The sequence below is a fragment of the Natrix helvetica genome (genome assembly GCF_964273705.1).
Source record: "Natrix helvetica genome assembly, chromosome: 9".
NCBI classification, from domain to species: Eukaryota; Metazoa; Chordata; class Lepidosauria; order Squamata; family Natricidae; genus Natrix; species Natrix helvetica.
In genome coordinates, this window is record NC_138560.1 from 7,880,027 (window position 1) to 7,897,041 (window position 17,015).

General features: G+C 49.0%; 1 protein-coding gene across 1 annotated transcript; it reads left to right on the forward strand.

Annotated features, from left to right (window-relative positions):
* The first annotated feature begins 183 nt into the window (after positions 1 to 183).
* On the forward strand, positions 184 to 16,950 carry HAUS5 (HAUS augmin like complex subunit 5). Its single transcript, XM_081961811.1, has 19 exons — positions 184 to 349; positions 1,183 to 1,245; positions 1,477 to 1,509; positions 3,092 to 3,116; positions 4,335 to 4,467; positions 4,675 to 4,828; positions 5,686 to 5,764; positions 7,367 to 7,446; positions 7,577 to 7,634; positions 9,449 to 9,576; positions 10,695 to 10,773; positions 11,171 to 11,316; positions 11,901 to 12,063; positions 12,455 to 12,535; positions 12,790 to 12,935; positions 14,016 to 14,130; positions 14,963 to 15,101; positions 15,979 to 16,111; positions 16,540 to 16,950. The coding sequence occupies exons 1-19, from the start codon at positions 213 to 215 to the stop codon at positions 16,661 to 16,663; spliced, it is 2,016 nt and encodes a 671-aa protein (XP_081817937.1). The 5' UTR covers positions 184 to 212; the 3' UTR covers positions 16,664 to 16,950.
* Positions 16,951 to 17,015: the final 65 nt, after the last annotated feature.

Here is a 17,015-nt window from a genome sequence, read left to right on the forward strand (position 1 = left end):
CGGTAACAGCCGTTGCTCATGACAGCTGTAGTCCATCTTGGATCTTCAGCCTAGCCAGGTAGCCACAAACTACACGTCCCATAGGGCATCGCGAAGGGCCTTCAACAGAAAATGGCTCAGGAAAGGCCCGCGCGGGGAGGGGGGGGTAACGACCACATTTCCCGGCGTGCTGTGCGGGGGGCGTCTCGAAGGGCGCCGGCGTTTGAGAGGCGATGGCGAGCAGGGAGGATGCGGCGGGGAGGAAGACGGGCAGGACGGGGGCATCGCTGGCTCAGGACCTCCGGCGCTGGGCGGCTGAAGAGATGAAGCTTCCTCCGGGCAAGGTTCCCTCCGAGAGAGACGCCCGCAGGTGGGTGGAAAACGAATGGAGAGGGGCGAGAGAGTTTCTTTCTTCTTTTTTAAAAAAAAAAAGTTTTTTGTTTATTTTCCTTTTTAAAAAAATATAAACATTTTCTTCCTTTCTTCTTTTTTCCTTCCTTCCTTCCTTTCTTCTTTCCTCTTCCTTCTTTCTTCTTCTTTTAAAAAAAGTTTTTTGTTTGTTTTCCGTTTTAAAAAAATATAAACATTTCCTTCCTTCCTTTTTTCCTCTCTCCCTCTGCTTTCCTTCCTTCCTTCCCTTCTTTCCTTCATTCTTTTTTCTAAAAAAAGTTTTTCGTTTATTTTCCGTTTTAAAAAATATTCTTTCCTTCCTTTTTTCCTTCCTTCCTCTTCATTCTTTCTTCTTTTTTTTAAAAAAAGTTTTTTTGTTTATTTTCCATTTTAAAAAAATATAAACATTTCCTTCCTTCCTTTTTTCCTTCCTTCCTCTTCCTTCTTTCTTCTTTTTTTTAAAAAAAGTTTTTTGTTTGTTTTCCGTTTTAAAAAAATAAACATTTCCTTCCTTCCTTCCTTCCTTTTTTCCTTCATCGCTCCCGCCCTTCCTTCCTTCCTTCCTTCCTTCCTCTTCCTTCTTTCCTTCCTTCTTTTTTCTAAAAAAAGTTTTTTGTTTATTTTCCATTTTAAAAAAATGTAAACATTTCCTTCCTTCCTTTTTTCCTTCCTTCCTCTTCCTTCTTTCCTTTCTTCTTTTTTTTTAAAAAAAGTTTTATTTTTCGTTTTATTTTGAGAAATATGTGAACTTAATTTGATTATCAACATCGTGGATTTTTACTTCTTCCTCCCTCTCATTCTTCACCTCCCCAGAATGTGCTCAGGTCAGTGTGCTGACATCTGGAAATATATCATCCGTCATGTTCATCATCAGAGGTAGGAATACAAAGATGGAGATCGGATACAGGTAGTTGACTTACAAGAGCTCATTTAGTGACCTTTCAAAGTTATAACGGCACTGAAAAAGGTGGTTTTTGACCCACGTTATTCTGCACCTTTGGGAGAAGGGCGGCATATAAATCAAATAAAACAAACAAACACCTTAAGCACATTTTTCAGGGTGTCTCCTGTACGCTGTTGAACACTTTCATCTTGCTTATATTGCAGGAATGTCAAGAAGATTCGTGGGAACTTACTGTGGTATCCTTTTCTTAACCCTTTTTCTGAATAAGAGTCCAGTTTTCATCTCACTTTTCCTTCCTGGGCTTGAGAGGTTAACCCCAAAACCTTCCAATTATTTCTCCCCCAATGCTTCCTATTGGTTGGAGCAAAACAATGAAAAGTATTGCAATAACAATGTAAACTTAGAACACCTTGGTTGTTTAAATCTGCCATTAATGGTGGAAAGAGAAAGAGATTTAAAAGCCTAGCTCTGATCACTCAATTTTGCTGAAACGCTGTCTAACCCAGGCCAAGAAAATAGCTTGAGAAAATGTTCAGCGAACCTTTCCCTTTTTTCACAAAAAGATAAATTGAGGGATGGGGTGGGGGGAGGACATTCTGACTTGCAAAATTCTTTTACTTCAGCTGTGCCAATAAAAATAGTCCTGACCAATTGGTCTCTGTTTATTGAGCTGGCAAGTGTGCACCAAGGGAAACGTTGCCCTGTTTTAAAGATGTCGACCGTAATATGGAGTCTTTCTGCTGCATAGTCTTCTTCCTCTGATCGCTTGCTACTTTTCAAAAAGAAAATGTGCTGGTTTTTGTACCTTGCACGAGGCCTATCCCAGGGATGGCGAACCTTTTCGGCACTGAGTGCCCAAACTGGAATGCACGCTCTAGGTTGGCAGAAGCTGGGACAAGTAACAGGAGCTCACTCTGTTACATGGCGCTAGGGATTTGAACCACCGAACGGCCGACCTTTCTGATCGATAAGCTTAAGCGTCTGAGCCACTGAGCAACTGCGTCCCTATATGCATACATGTACATGGCGAGAAAAACTAATCTTGCGAGTTTACCAGACAGATGGCATAGGGAACAAAGCTGTTACAGAATCAGGTAGTCCTCCTCGAAATACTTAGAAACCTCCTCCCAGACGGGAGCAACAGAAGCAGGCTGTGAAGTGGGTGTCTGGGGTCCCTAACAATGCTTTGAAGGCTAAGCACATAGCACTTACATAAGCAGCATTCTGAATACCAGGAAGTGAATTTCCTATGATCTTCTCTGCTGTCCTCATCACTCTCTGTATGGACTTTCTATCTGAGGCACTGCTGCCACCAAACCAAACAGTGATGCGATTTGTTTAAAAACACTCTCAATCGTGCCTTACACGAGGCCTTTCCCAGTGATGGCGAACCTTTTCAGCACCAAATTGGAATGCACGCACATGCAAGAACCCTAGAAACCTGAAAACCAGCTGGCCGATGCGCACGCTGGCCATCTGCGCTTTTGGTTTCTGGCATGCACCTGCACACCAGCCAGCTGGTCTTCCCATGCACTGGAGTACCGGAAACCCAAATACCAGGTAGCCGGCGCGTGCAGGTGCATCGGCCAGCTGATCTTTGGTTTTTCAGGGCTCCGGCACACACGAAGATCAGCTGGCCGGCATGCATGCACGTGCCAGAAATCCAAAGACCAGGTGGCCAGCAGGTGTGCCCACAGAGAGGCCTCTGTGTGCCACCTCTGGCACATGTGCCATAGGTTTGTCATCATGGGCCTATCCCAAAGGATTTCCAAACAAGTTAAAAGATTTGTGTCCTTGATCCTATTTTTTGTCACATAGGTATCAGCAGATGGAAAAGGGTGAGGTGAGTAAGAAACAAAACGAGGCGAAAAAGTTGGCTTTGTCTCCAAAGGTTTGGGCTGAAGGTGGGGGAGTGTGGCTCTCTTGATGTTAGACTACTATGTCCTCCATCAGCCTTGAGCTGGTGGCAGCTGGAATCCAGCAACAGCAGAAAAGTCCAGGGTACGGGCTTCTACCACTTGGAAAGATCCATGTCTGAGAACTGTTGACAGCTAATGTAAAGAGGTGTGAATGACATGGGCTCTCTTTTGCGACAAGTTCTGAAAGAACTTCTCTGGTCCTCCAAAGAGAACTATGGCCATCACAGCAAGGATGGGCTTCCAACTTTGGACCTTTTAAAGCAGGGGTGTCCAAACTTGGGAACTTTAAGACTTGTGGACTTCAACTCCCAGAATTCCCCAGCCAGCTCTGCTGGCTGGGGAATTCTGGGAGTTAAAGTCCACAAGTCTTAAAGTTCCCAAGTTTGGACACCCCTGTTTTAAAGAATGAGCAGGAGGGATAATTCTATGACTGCTCAAATACGTGTTGTGGCCCAGCAGCGGAGCTGACAGCCGAGTTGGACAGTGAGGAGGTTGGGGAGGAACATGGCCCAGCCCTTGGAGGCTGGGGAAGGCTCGGACGAGGGCTCTGCGCCGGAGGCAGGGATGGCACAAAGGCCGTCTGGCAGTGATCAAGTGTCTATGGAGCTAGACAGCAGTGAGGCAGAGGAACAGCTGGAACCTGTTCCCAGTGTGCGCATGTGCAGAGCTGCCAGAAGAAAAGAACAACTCAGAAATCAGGGTCGACTTGGGAGTAAAGCCACAGATGGAAGGTGATTGGCCCCTCCCATAGGAAATAAAAGGGGAGCGAAAGGGGAGTGGGCTTTTGTAGGAAACAATTTGTTCGTTCATTCGTTAGATTCATTTCAGGAGTGTGAAGAGCTGTCCATGAATCTCAGAGACCCTGTGCCCAGTCTTTCCTTGCCACAGCATCTCAGTTGGAAAATATTTACATGGTAGCTTTCCCGGATAGATAAGGTCTGTAGTCATAATTACTCCTTTGAAAGACTGTTTGCCAGGCCTTGATTAATGTGAATGGGAGGAATTCCCATTCTTTTAACAAGGGACAAGGACTCTGCCTCGTGCTTTTTGGGGAAGCCTAGGTCAGAACAATAGGAAGCAAGAACCAAAAGATGGATAGGTGGCCTTCTTGGTAACGTTGCCGTTTGATCTCTTGTTCTCAGGGCAAGCCCAGTGCCTCTGAATCGGATAAAGAACGTCGCAAGCATCTAATCCAGGCCATCTCTCGCTTGAAAGAAGAAGGTCAGCAGTTGGACCTTCAGATAGAATTGGCGCAGCGTGAGTTCGTAGCCAGCGGTGAGTTCAGAGCAAACAGCGGGGGGGAAAACAACGCTCCATTGCAAACTCCTTAAGAGAACTGTTGGGCTGGGTTTATTAGCTCCCCTGGCTGAATCCCAGCATCGAAGCCCATCCCATAGAACAAGTGAGCCTCCGCTGTAGGGTCAGCTCTTCACATCTGCACACCCTGATTTGCCACATATTGCTCTCTCCCTTGGCATCTAGAGGTCACCCTGGAAACGGCTCAGATCTGGGATGCCAAACGACGCCGCTTGCTCCTGAAGGCCTACTCCACGCGGGTCACAGCAGAACGGCAACAACTGCACAAGAAAGGGGCCCAAGTCAAGGGACGCTTGGAGCAGTTGGAAGAGATGGAGAAGTACGGGCTCAGTTCCTAGGTCCCTTTACCCCCTTGGCAAGAGGGGATCCGGTAGATTCCTAGCTGGTGGAGCGTTAGCGCGAGGGAGGAAGAAAGGGTGATTTTGGATCACGTGTACTAAACTGTGGCTTGATTAACCATGGATTAAGAAGCAGACACAACACGCTGGATTCATGCGCTGTAGGTGCCACAGTGATGGGGAATCTGTCTGTGGGCCTACAAGCTGTAGCCCCAGCTCAGCTCCACCGCGCCTCCCGCCATCCAGCTGATTTTCAGGACTCTGCCGCGCATGTGCGGGGGATAGGGAACACGCTGGAGACACACGGGGGATCACACATGCACGGGGATCACACACGTGTGCAGGGGGAGTGCGGGCGGTGCAGCGCACCACCTCCACCCTGGCGGCCCATTTTTGGTCCCAGGAGGCTGCAGGGAGGCCTATTAGCCCCAAAACGAGTCGCGGGGAGAGCGCAGGGGGGGATCATGAACGCATGTGGGGGCGGTGGGAGCACCGGGGGGGTTGTACGTCCATGTGGGGGGAGCACGGGGGGTCATGCACGTATGCACAGGGGCGGGCACGCAATGACAAAAAGGTTAACCGTCACAGCCTTCCCTAGGTGGTAATTTCCAGAATGGTGGAGTCCCAGAACGATTAAGGCATTCTTGGGAGTAGAAGTCGGTGTTTCTGGAAGGCGCCAAATTCGCTAAACCGGTTCTGAAGCCTTATGAATTAGCGCAATGGGTGAACCAAGCGGGTCTCTTTTCAGCCAGCTGGCCTGGGGAAGAATATCTGGGGCGTTCTTCCAAGCGTGGAAAGCAGAGGTCCGTCTCAAACTCCCTTGGGGGTTTTCTTTCAGGAAAGCCAAGGCGGCAGTGGTTTTTGGTGGTGGCCGACACCCTGAGCCTCGCTTCCCCATCTTGGAGCCTGAAGTCCTGGTAAGGCCTGATTTTACTTTTTTTGCTGGGGGGGGGGGAAGAGTGAGAAAGGCTTTAAGTTATACTTGGGGTCCACGGGAAGAAGCTGAGCGATCATTCAAAGTTACAACTGCACTCCATTAATGGTGCTGGGTGCCCAGTCCTCAATCTTAGGGCCATTGTAGCAGCCCTTCACCAATATTTACAACTACAAGGTATGCTTCAACTGCCTCTCCCCCATCTGTCCCGTCCCCCCATCTCTGCCTTTTTTGGACACTCTGCACTGTGCTGCCCTCTGCTGCTTCCGCCTGGACCCAAAGGTGCTTTTTCGGGAGGCAACTGGACTTTTCGTATTTTTTCTTAGAAGACATTTCGCTTCTCATCCAAGAAGCTGCTTCAGTTCTGACTGGACAGTGGGGAATGGGAGGATTTGCCCTGCTTGCAGACAACAGCTGGTCGTTTGCATCCTTTTAGCGAGACGTTGAGGTCCCTTGGAGGTCTTATCTGTGTCCTCAGGGTCACCCGAGTGGTGCAAATGGGTGTGGAGCCCTCTTGAAAGGATTTGTGTTGTGGATGGGAGATAGAGAGATGATGTCGTATCCCTCCCCCTCTGTTGAGAGAGGGCTGTTCAGTTTTGACATAGATGGCCTCTTTAAGAAGCCTCCTGGATGAGAAGCGAAATGTCTTCAAGGAGAAGAAAGAGGGGGAGGGAGGGAGGGAGGACAGAAAAAAAGACCAAAAAGTCCAGTTGCCTCTTGAAAGAAAAAAAAAAAGCAACCTTTGGGACATCCATGACCTGAATGACCGAGAATCTCCGTGGACATTTTTAGAGAGTCGTTGAGGCCACTTGGAGGTTTGCCTGTGTCCTTCTTTAAATAGGAGCCAGCCGTGTGCAGCAGCTGCCAAAAAAGCCAACACAGTTCTAGGCTGCATAAACAGAGGGATAGAATCAAGATCATGTGAAGTGTTAATACCACTTTATAATGCCTTGGTAAGGCCACACTTTGAATACTGCACTAAGTTCTGGTCGCCACGATGTAAAAAAGATGTGGAGACTCTAGAAAGAGTGCAGAGAAGAGCAACAAAGAGGATTAGGGGACTGGAGACTAAAACATATGAAGAATGGTTATTCTCCAAGGCACCTGAGGGTAGAACAAGAAGCAATGGGTGGAAACTAATCAAGGAGAGAAGCAACTTAGAACTGAGGAGAAATTTCCTGACAGTGAGAACAATTAATCAGTGGAACAGAAGTTGCCTCCAGAAGTTGTGAATGCCCCAACACTAGAAGTCTTTAAGAAGATGTTGGATAGCCATTTGTCTGAAACGGTATAGGGTTTCCTGCCTAGGCAGGGGGTTGGACTAGAAGACCTCCAAGGTCCCTTCCAACTCTACTATTGTATTATTATTGCAGGATCCTTCCCTGGGAGCCTTCCCTGTTGCCATCTGGGCAAATGGTTGCCCTTCAGTTTGAGATGTTTTTTGAGATATTTTGAATATTTGAATTCTCTTGCGCTGGTTAACCACCGCAATAAAGTCAAGTCTAAAAGAATGGAAAAGTGAAAGATACGGATTGTATGAAAAGCTCAACCCAGGTTTTTACGCCCTCTTTTTCCCCCCCCCTAGCGGGATGTCCAAGAAAGCTGCCAGCTGCGTTTCCAATTCCTGAAGACTCTCTTTGAAAACAGCATCACCGGGAGCTCTCCGTAAGGCTCCTTTCTCTCCCCTTCCTGCCATTGGGACCTTTGGCTTAGAAAACAAGACGGGTCTCAAGTCAGCCGTCACACCAGCTTCCTCTTTAAAGTTCTGATGTGTTTCTTTGGTTCTTCCTGGCAGAGGGGCAAATGAGGAAGAAATGAATATTACTTACCAACACTGGCTGAGCAACGTGGAGGTAAGGCAGACTAGAATCCTGGAGCGAGAGTGGGAAAACGGATGCCTTACAGACATTGTTCCCAGGTCCCTTTGGTTCAGGGACGTGCGGTCAGGGGAGGCAGGGCCTCACCTCTCTTCATGAAACAATAGTATATAACATTATATACTATATATATATAATATTATAATATTATATACATCCTTCCGTCCGCGCCCGAGAGCTGCGGAGGCAGAAATGTTGTCGGCGCTCCCGGATGACGAAGCCACGAAAGCGACTGGGGAACGACGAGAACCTTCCTGCCTCTGCTGGATTTCGCGCGCTCCTCGCGACTGCAATATCAGTCGCGAGGAGCGCGCAAAGTCCAGCAGAGGCAGGAAGGTTCTCGTCGTTCCCCAGTCGCTTTCGAGGACTGCGGAGCGCGAGCCGGCGGAACACGCTCAGGAAGGCGGGGAATGGGATCACGTGTGCTGGAGGCTTAGGCAGCCTCAGCCTCCAGCACACGTGGTCCCATTCCCCGCCTTCCTGATGATGTCACCAGCCTCACCAGCCATAAACCTCACCGCACGTCACTGCTTTGGTTGGGGCTGCTGGGAACTGTAGTTCAGCCAGATAAAGAGAACCTAAAGCAGTGCAGTACACAGCATTGGGAAACAATCTTTTTTTTTTTTAAGCCTTGGAGGTGCTCTTTGCGCCTTCGTTAAGAACAGTAGGATGCTTAACCGGACATTATCAAGGCTGCTAGCTACAGTGGAAACATTCAGATACGTACTTCTCAAAGTTGGCAACTTGAAAAATGGGTGGACTTCAACTCCCAGAATTCAGACTGGTTGGGGGAATTCTAGGAGTTGGAAATATTCTGAGTAGGAAAGACAAGATTAAAATCCCAACACAAGAAGAATTCATAATGATAAACCACACTGATGTGATAATAGCCATAAATCTCTGCAGGGATCGAGGTGATTATTTTATGCTCCAGACAAAACAATCCACATTTTTAGCCCAGTCCTCTTTGGGGGTTGCATTTGATCTCTTGGTAACCATTTCTTGCACAAGCAGTCTGTAGCGCTTAGACTTATATACCGCTTCAGAGTGCTCTTACAGCCCTCTCTAAGCGGTTTACAGAGTCAGCCTCTTGCCCCCAACAATCTGGGTCCTCATTTTACCCACCTCGGAAGGACGGAAGGCTGAGTCAACCTTGAGCTGGTCAGGATCGAACTCCTAGCAATGGGCAGAGTTTGACTGCAATAGCCCTTAGACTTATATGCAGCTTCATAGTGCTTTTGCAGCCCTCTCTAAGCGGTTTACAGAGTCAGCCTCTTGCCCCCAACAATTTGGGTCCTCGTTTTATGCACCTTGGAAGGATGGAAGGCTGAGTCCAACCTTGAGACGGTCAGGACTGAACGCCTGGCAGTGGGCAAAGTTAATCTGCAATTAGCCAGCATTCTGGCCATTGTGCACCATTGCGCACAGAAGGGAGGGAGGGAGGGGGAAGGGGAAAGGGAAGAGCAATAAGTACCTAGACTTATATACCGCTTCCTAGTGCTTTATAGCCCTCTCTAAGCGGTTTACAGAGTCAGCCTCTTGCCCCCAACAATCTGGGTCCTCATTTTACCCACCTCGGAAGGATGGAAGGCCGAGGCAACCTTGAGCCTGATCAAAATTGAACTGCCAAATTGCAGGCAGCCAGCGGGCAGCAGAAGTAGCTTGCAGTACCAATGCTCCACCATGGCTCTTTAGTCCAGACATTGGATATTGCTAGCTGTGGCAATAAAGGTTTGTCATAGAGGTTGGCTCAAGGACAATCTCAGCTATTGTTTTGCGTCTTCCTACAGAAAGTTGTGGGCAGCCATCCTCCCGCCCATATCCTTTCAGCTCTGGAGCACTTGGCCCGTCAGAACACAATGAAGCTGCAGGAGGTGACGGACAAGATCAACATCTCCCAAGATGTGGCTGCCCTCAAGTAGGTCCTGACCGTTGGCTAAGCAGGACTTAATGATGGTGACCTTCCCAGGGTAAAATTGAAGGCATCTCCAGTTGCTAGCAAGAGTATTCAGCATCCTCATGGAATTGCTTTTGGGGTCATGATTAAAATGCACATAATACTTTCTATTTTCGGCTAGTTTAATAAGTGCCGGTTGACTAAGGACCAGTGAGATTTCCCAAAATGCCTTAGACTACTCCCAGAGCGCTAGGGAATTGTGGGAAGCAAAGTTCCCACTCACGAAAGTACCGCTGCTAGGTAAACCTGGCTCAAAGGCCAGTATATCCGTTCTGACCGAGGCTTCCCAAGAGCATGAAGCAAACTCCTTGTCCTGGAAAAAAAAACCCTTTTATTAATTCACTATTTATGCTCATTCACATCCAGCAAAATCTTTCAAGGGAGGATTTACAGTCACAGACCTTATCTGGCTTGGAGAGCTGACAGGTCGATATCTGCAAAAGGCGTTCGGGAGAGTCACCAGATTTTATTTTATTAAATAAATAAATCTTGGCTCTGGGTTTTATATTGGCAAAGAACAGCGATGGTGAACCTTTTTTGGCTCGCGGGCCACAAGCGGGAGGAGCGCAGGGGGGTTGTGTGCGAGCGTGCCGCACCCATAACGCAATGCACGACCCCCCAGTGCGCATGCCCGCACAACAGGCGCTCCCCCCGCCCCATTTTTACATGCTTTTTTCGCCCTCCCCAGGCTCCAGAGGCTTTATAGGAGCCTAGGGAGGGCGAAAAGAGCCTCCCCCGCCGGAAGTCACCGAAGTGACTTCCGGTTTGCTCGGAGCGTCGTTTGAAGCATTCCGAAGGCTTCAGGGAAGCCTCCGGATGGTCCCTGAAGCCTCTGGAGGGGGCGGGGGGGGGACTCTTTTCGCCCTCTCCAGGCTCCTATAAAGCCTCTGGAGCCTGGGGAGCGCGAAAGATGGCTTTTAAAAACGGTGAACTCAGCGCGCATGCGTGCTGGCCAGCTGACAGGGCAGCGCCTCGCGTGCCCTGACAAATGGCTCCGCGTGCCACCTGTGGCACGCATGCCACAGGTTCGCCATCACTGGCATAGAAGATTTGCAAGCCCCATTCTGCTCTCTTCTCAGGTTCCATTATGATAGCCCACACCTGCAAGATGTCTCGTGTTCTGGAGACAAGCTACCTTCTGTCCGGGTTCTTATACAGGTGACTAAATCGGATCTCAAAACATATTTTTCCAACTTCCATTTTGGAATAGGAACAGAATAGGAATAGGACAGAGCAGAATATAATACAACAGAACGCAACAGAATAGAATAGAATTCTTTATTGGCCAAGTGTGACTGGACACACAAGGAATTTGTCTTCGGTGCATAAGCTCTCAGTGTACATAAAAGCTATAAGTGAGAAATCCTTTTGCAGTTTTAGAACCGTTCGTTCCACAGCCAGGGCAGAGGTGGTGAGGGTTTAAAGCAGCCTGTTTCTGGGTGGAACATTCTGACTGGGGTGGGTGGCATTAATAGATTAAATTCACCTGGTGGATTTCCTGTATACTATATGGGGGAAAACTCTCACCTTGATCTCTTCTCTTTGCATGGGACAGGAGGGCTGGAGCAAATGCGAGGGGCTGTGTGTGCAGCAGATTCCCCTGCATGCTGAAGAGCAAAGCCTGCTGGCACGTCTTGAAGCCCTCGTGAAGGAGATGCACAGTCTCCTGTCTGACGGATCGGAGCGCTCCATCCTGGCCAGGTGAGAATCTTCCAGGTGGTCTTCCCACGAGGGAGTGATGACAAGGAGTGGCGCGGTGGCCTAGAGGTGGAACTGTCGCCTCGCAATCAGGAGGCTGTGAGTTCGATCCTAGGTAGAGGCAGATATTTCTCTCTCTGGGCACACTGGGAATATATCTGCTGAACAAAACTCCGCCTTGGTGACAGGAAGGTCATCCGGCCATTAAAACCCTCTGCTAGCTTCATTCAGTTGCCCAGACTCCACCCCGCAAAGGGGTCGTTAAATGAAGATGATGATGATGAACGAGATTTGTGTTTGCGTTGCTGGAACTGGGTATGTCTAGTTTAGATTGGATTGGATTTGGATTTATTGGATTTAGTTTATATGTCTAGTTTGATGAAAAGAAGGACCAGGGGAGACACGATAGCAGTGTTATCTCAGGGGCTGCCCCAAAGAAGAGAGTCAAACTATTGTCCAAATCACCTGAGGGCAAGACAAAAAGCAATGGATGCTTTTGGTCAAGGACTACTTGTACTTAATTCCCAAACTGAAACAACCAGAGCTGTTAGTTAGGCTGACTCAAGTCCTTTCCCCTCGCAATCCAGGACTGTCTTCGAGCTGGAGCTCCGGGCGGTGAGGTTGCAAGGATACAGGGATGGGTTGCTGCAGGGATGCCAGGAACTGGAAGAAGCCGTGAAAGCCCGATACGCAGAACTGCAGAACTTGCAAGCGAAACGCCAGCGCATCTTGGACTTCCGCCATTTGGTGGTAGGTGTGCAGGTGGAGGAGAAAGGAATGGGAAGGGAAGAGGGCAGGTGGGATGACCCGGGCAAGGTTGGCTTCCTGACGGCATTACTGCCGGTTCGGCGCACAAAAGATGTTCCTTCCCGAACTTCTGGTTGCGCCGTTTTCCGCCCTCCCCAGGCTTCAGGAAAGCCTCCGGAGCCTGGGAAGGGCAAAAACTCCCCCTCTTTGGGGGGGGGGGGCACACACGCAGAGGTGGTGTGTGTGGTCGTGCGCATGTGTGCAGGTGGGTGGGAGGCGTGTGCGATAGCGCGTGCACGCCCAATTTTGGCGCACTTTTAGAAAAAGGTTAGCCATCACTGCGATAGTTTGCCAAGGGATCCAGTCGTTCTCTTCCTCTGCTTTCCTCCCACAGGATGAGAAACAGCAGCATATTCGAGCCCTTATCAAAGGCACTTCGTTTCTCAAATCCCAGCTTCGCAAGAATCAGGCTGAGGTGAGATTCCCCATTCGCCCCCCCCCCCCCCCGGTCCGTCCGTCAGAGGCCTCTGCTCATCCCCCGTTTGACTCCTTTTAAGATTTGAGATATGAAGATTTCAAACCTTCAGCGTACAGATCACACCCCAACCGTGGCCCCTTTAAAATGTGGATATTGATGAATTTGTTTCGTACGTGCATCTTGATTTTTTTTTCTAACGCGACTTAGTCCTATCTCAAGTTTCTAAACTTATAAATGCGCCTCTCCTCCAGAACCAGGATTTCATACGGAAAAAACTGCTCCCCCAGGCGCAACAGGTGCAGCTGGAGACTCAGCCGCTTCACGACAGGGTAGGCCGCGAGGTCCAGCATTTCAAAAGCATTGCCCTGCCTTGTCTGCTGACCCGTCAGATAGCTGGGTGAGTCATCTCCAGGTGCTTCCGTGTGGCTGGGTGCAATTCTAGGGGTGGGGGAATTGTTTTGAGTCCTTTTCCAGAGATTTTCCTTTTTTCCAAAGCTCCAAAGAGCCCCGTGTTGCTACCCTCCCCCCCCTCTCTCTTTGAGAAATAAATCAGCTGGGAGAAACGACTTGGGTGGCTTGAGGAAGTGGCTGCCATTTGGTGAGGGTGGATAACAAGAAAATGGTCTACCCGTAAAAGCAGTAAAATAATCCTGGTTTCTCTTCTCCCGAGGGTTATTTCCTACAAATGAGGTTTACTGAATATCATTTTTAACCTTTCTTGGCGCTTGCCTTTCTGTGATGCAAAATTTCAGGAGCATTGTGGGCCCCAGATTATTATTATTATTTTTTAAAGAAAATAGACTTGATTTTTCTTTTTATGCATGGCAGGGGTGGGATTCTACCGGTTCAGACCAGTTCGGGCGAACCGGTAGCTCCAATGATCAGCTGGGAGTGAACCAGAGGTGGATTCCTACCGGTTCAGCTGAGTAGGCAGTCACTCGGCCGGCCACGCCCCCAAACTGGTTCTAGCGGCGTGGACGCCACCGTCTTGTCTTTTGCTTCTGTGCATGCGCAGAAGCAGGTTTTTTTACTACTGCGCATGGACGCATAGTGCATGCGTGCCCGAAGCGCGTCCCTAAGCAAACTGGCAGTAGAAGAAGCTGGAGCCCACCCCTGGAGGGACAATCAAGTGAGCCCGCCCGCCTGTCCCTGCTCTCTCCTGACCGATATCTTCTCAGCTGAGCCGTGCCGCAGAGCAGGTTGCCGCACCTCAGCTGTTTTCCTCCCCAGCAGTAATGTGGAAGGAAAGTTGTCTCCAAACTGTGCATGAGCGCCCCACGCAGGCCAGGCACTTGCGCGCAAGAGAGAAGCGTGCGTGCAAAGCGCGTGATCCCCGAACCGGTTGTTAAACCAGTAGGATCCCACCACTGATGCATGGAGGATTAAGCATGACTTAACAATGGTCAGTGTGATGTAGGTTCAATTGCAAAGGGGGGGGGAGGAGAACAAACCCCTTCTTTTTGCCGTTGTCTTCCAGGTCTCAACACATCCCAGCCCACAAACTTTCCATCCATCGCTTAAGCCGGACGGCACCCTCTGAAAACCGGGCCTTTCTCAACTTATGCAATGGAATTAGCTTTCCCCTTTATAAGGTAGGGTGCGCCTCTCTAGACCAGATGAGATTTCAAAGATGAGACAGATGAAATCCATTTGGATTGGTTTAGAGACCCTTCTCTTCACCCTCCCTTCATAATCATCAAGGAATAAGGGCAAACTTTGGGGAAAGGGAAGAATAAAGGGGAATAAAGCAAGAACCACATGAAGAGCAACAATGGCGCAGTGGTGAGAGTGCAGTACTGCAGGCTACTTCTGCTGACTGCTGGCTGCCTGCAATTTGGCAGTTCAAGTCTCACTAGGCTCCAGGTTGCTTGCTCTGAACTACAGTCACGAAATCTTTTCTGTCAAGGCGATTGATGCACCAGAAGTCTACAATGTTGCATTATTATTATTTCCCAAGCGGAGAATGTCACCTCTGCCTCTTTTGATTTGGGTTCCACTTGAGGCTGGTCTGGAGCTCCCTTTTCACGTTCTTCTGATCCAGGGGTGTCAAACTCATAGAGGGCCGCATCAGGGCAGTGGTTGACCACATGGGGGCCCGGCGGGTGTGGCCAACTGGGTGGGTGCGGCCAGCTTGACGCCACTCCCCAAACTGCGGGCATGTTTCCTCTTCGCATTGGGTAGACTGGGCCGAAGCTACGCTGGCCTTTTCTTTTCGCACTGGGTAGGCCAGGCCAAAGCCACACTGACCCAATATTTCCTCTTTGCATTGGGTAGACCAGGACAGCCCTGTGGGCCGGATCCAACCACATTGCAGGCCAATCCCGGTTTGAGTTTGACACCCCTGCGCTGACTGTTGTAGATGGTATCTGTGAGTGTTCTTTCTCACTCCGGCACCTCTGCTTTCTTAATCCCTTCCCCTTTTAGGCTCCTGAACAGCTCCTCTTCCATCTGGTGGAGCTGAAGAAGATGCTTGCTTACCTGCGTGCCCAGCTGAGCTCCAAGCAAAGAGCTTTGGGAAGCCTGCAATACCAGCTGGAGAGTGTCCCAGAGCCCGATGTGCCAGGTAGGGAAAATGTGTGTGTGTGTGTGTGTGTGTGTGTGTGTGTGTGTGTGTGTGTGTCAGCTAGCCATACCCTTACTGGGATTTGAACCTGGGCTGTATTATATCTTAGGCAGGAGTCTTAGCCACTAAGCCACAGGCTCGCCTGTGACCTTCCTCCCATATTTAGGCATACCAGGGGTTGTAACACAAATGCATGTGTGTGTGTGTGTGTGTGTGTGTGTGTGTGTGTGTGTGTTGTATTTGTACTGATAAATAAATAAAGGGAGACTAGTATAGATCTATTTCGAGCTAATTAGCTCTCATCAGCTAGCCATACCCTTACTAGGATTTGAACCCGGGCTGTATATATCTTAGGCAGGAGTCTTAGCCACTAAGCCATATGTATTTGTAACACAAATACACACACACACACATATATATATGTATGTATTTGTGTTTTATATATATTTATATATATATATTCCAGTCTTAGTAACAAGGCCTTGAACCTTGGTGGCACAGTGGTTAGAGTGCAGTACTGCAGGTTACTTCTGCCGACTGCCTGCAATTTGGCAGTTCGAATCTCACCAGGCTCAAGGTTGACTCAGCCTTCCATCCTTCTGAGGTGGGTTAAATGAGGACCCAGAATGATTGAGGGCAATATATGCTGACTCTGGAAACATATTGTAAGCAGCTTAGAGACGGCTGTAAAGCCCTTTGAAGCGGTGTGTTTGGGCCAGTCACTGCCTCTCAGCCGTATAAAGGCGGCCATGGCAAACCACTAATGAAAAACCTTGCCAAGAAAATTGCAGAGCAAGAGCAGGCTTTCTGTAAGCATTGGACCTGCTCGAATGGAAGGCAAAATGATGGCTAAGCTCTTTTCCTTTTCTGTCCCCAGCCTTGGTGGGAGAGGTGCAGTCCCACGAACAGAAACAAGCCTTTCTGCTGTTGCCCTGTATCCAACGCACGCTGGATCAGTGCCAGAGTCTCATCAAGCGCCGGCATGAGATCCAAGCTGTTATCGATACCTGGTGAGTGAAGGGACCCTATCCAGCAGGTATTGAGGGCTGGTCAAAGCGAGGGGAGGTGTCAGGTTAATGATTTAAGAGCTGACCAGCTGCTACGATGATGCACTGATGTAATGATGAGTCAGCAAAGTTTTTGGCTGTTATCCCTTTAAGAGCCTGTATTATAAGAAGAGGCCCTGTTTGGGCGTCTCTCCCTCTCCTCCCCCCCCTCTCTCTGTGTTTTTACCTGCTATAGTTTGCTGTTTGTTTGACTTCTGCCTATACTACGTATATGTACGTATATATTCTTTTTGTAGACAAAACCACTACTTATTACAAACCTCTGTTTGCTGTTATTGTTCCTGGTTTGTCTCACGTAGTAGAGCTTGTGCGCACTCTTGACGAGGAGGTATGCCACGTTCGTACATCTTTTATGTTCCGTCTCTGTCTAGGTGGGAGCAGCCAGGACAGTTTGTTCTTCCTCACGAGCGCCGCCACGGCTTCACTTTGCAACAGTGGCTGGAGCGTTGGACCTTGGCTGCCAAGAACCTGCAGCAACAGCAGATGTGGCTTTGATGAACTTCTGGGTATCAGCCTGAGAAGCTGGATGGTGTTCATGGCTTGCAAGAAGCAGCGCCTGGGAGACAGCGCAGTTGTGCCTGTGCTTCTATCCGGCTGCTGAAAGGCGGCTCTTAATTTCACGCAAGGGGGTAGGCAGTTTTCTGCACCTCACCTCCCTCCCTCTCCACCCTGTTCTTCAAGGGAGGCTGGGGGAGGACATTAACGTTGAAGGTTCATCTCAACAAGTAGCACCTGTGTATTTTCCAAGGATTTGAAATAAATATGAAGTATATCTTCATTCATTCGGCTTTGTCTTTTTTCTAACCTTTTTCCATCCGTAACAGCTAAGAGAAACGCAGACCTGTTC

Coding starts and splice junctions, on each gene's coding strand:
- HAUS5 (XM_081961811.1), top strand. CDS start 213: ATGGCGAGCAGGGAGGATGCGGCGGGGAGGAAGACGGGCAGGACGGGG. Junction 4,468..4,674: donor GCGTGAGTTCGTAGCCAGCG/GTGAGTTCAGAG, acceptor CTTGGCATCTAG/AGGTCACCCTGGAAACGGCT. Junction 14,131..14,962: donor TTAGCTTTCCCCTTTATAAG/GTAGGGTGCGCC, acceptor TTCCCCTTTTAG/GCTCCTGAACAGCTCCTCTT.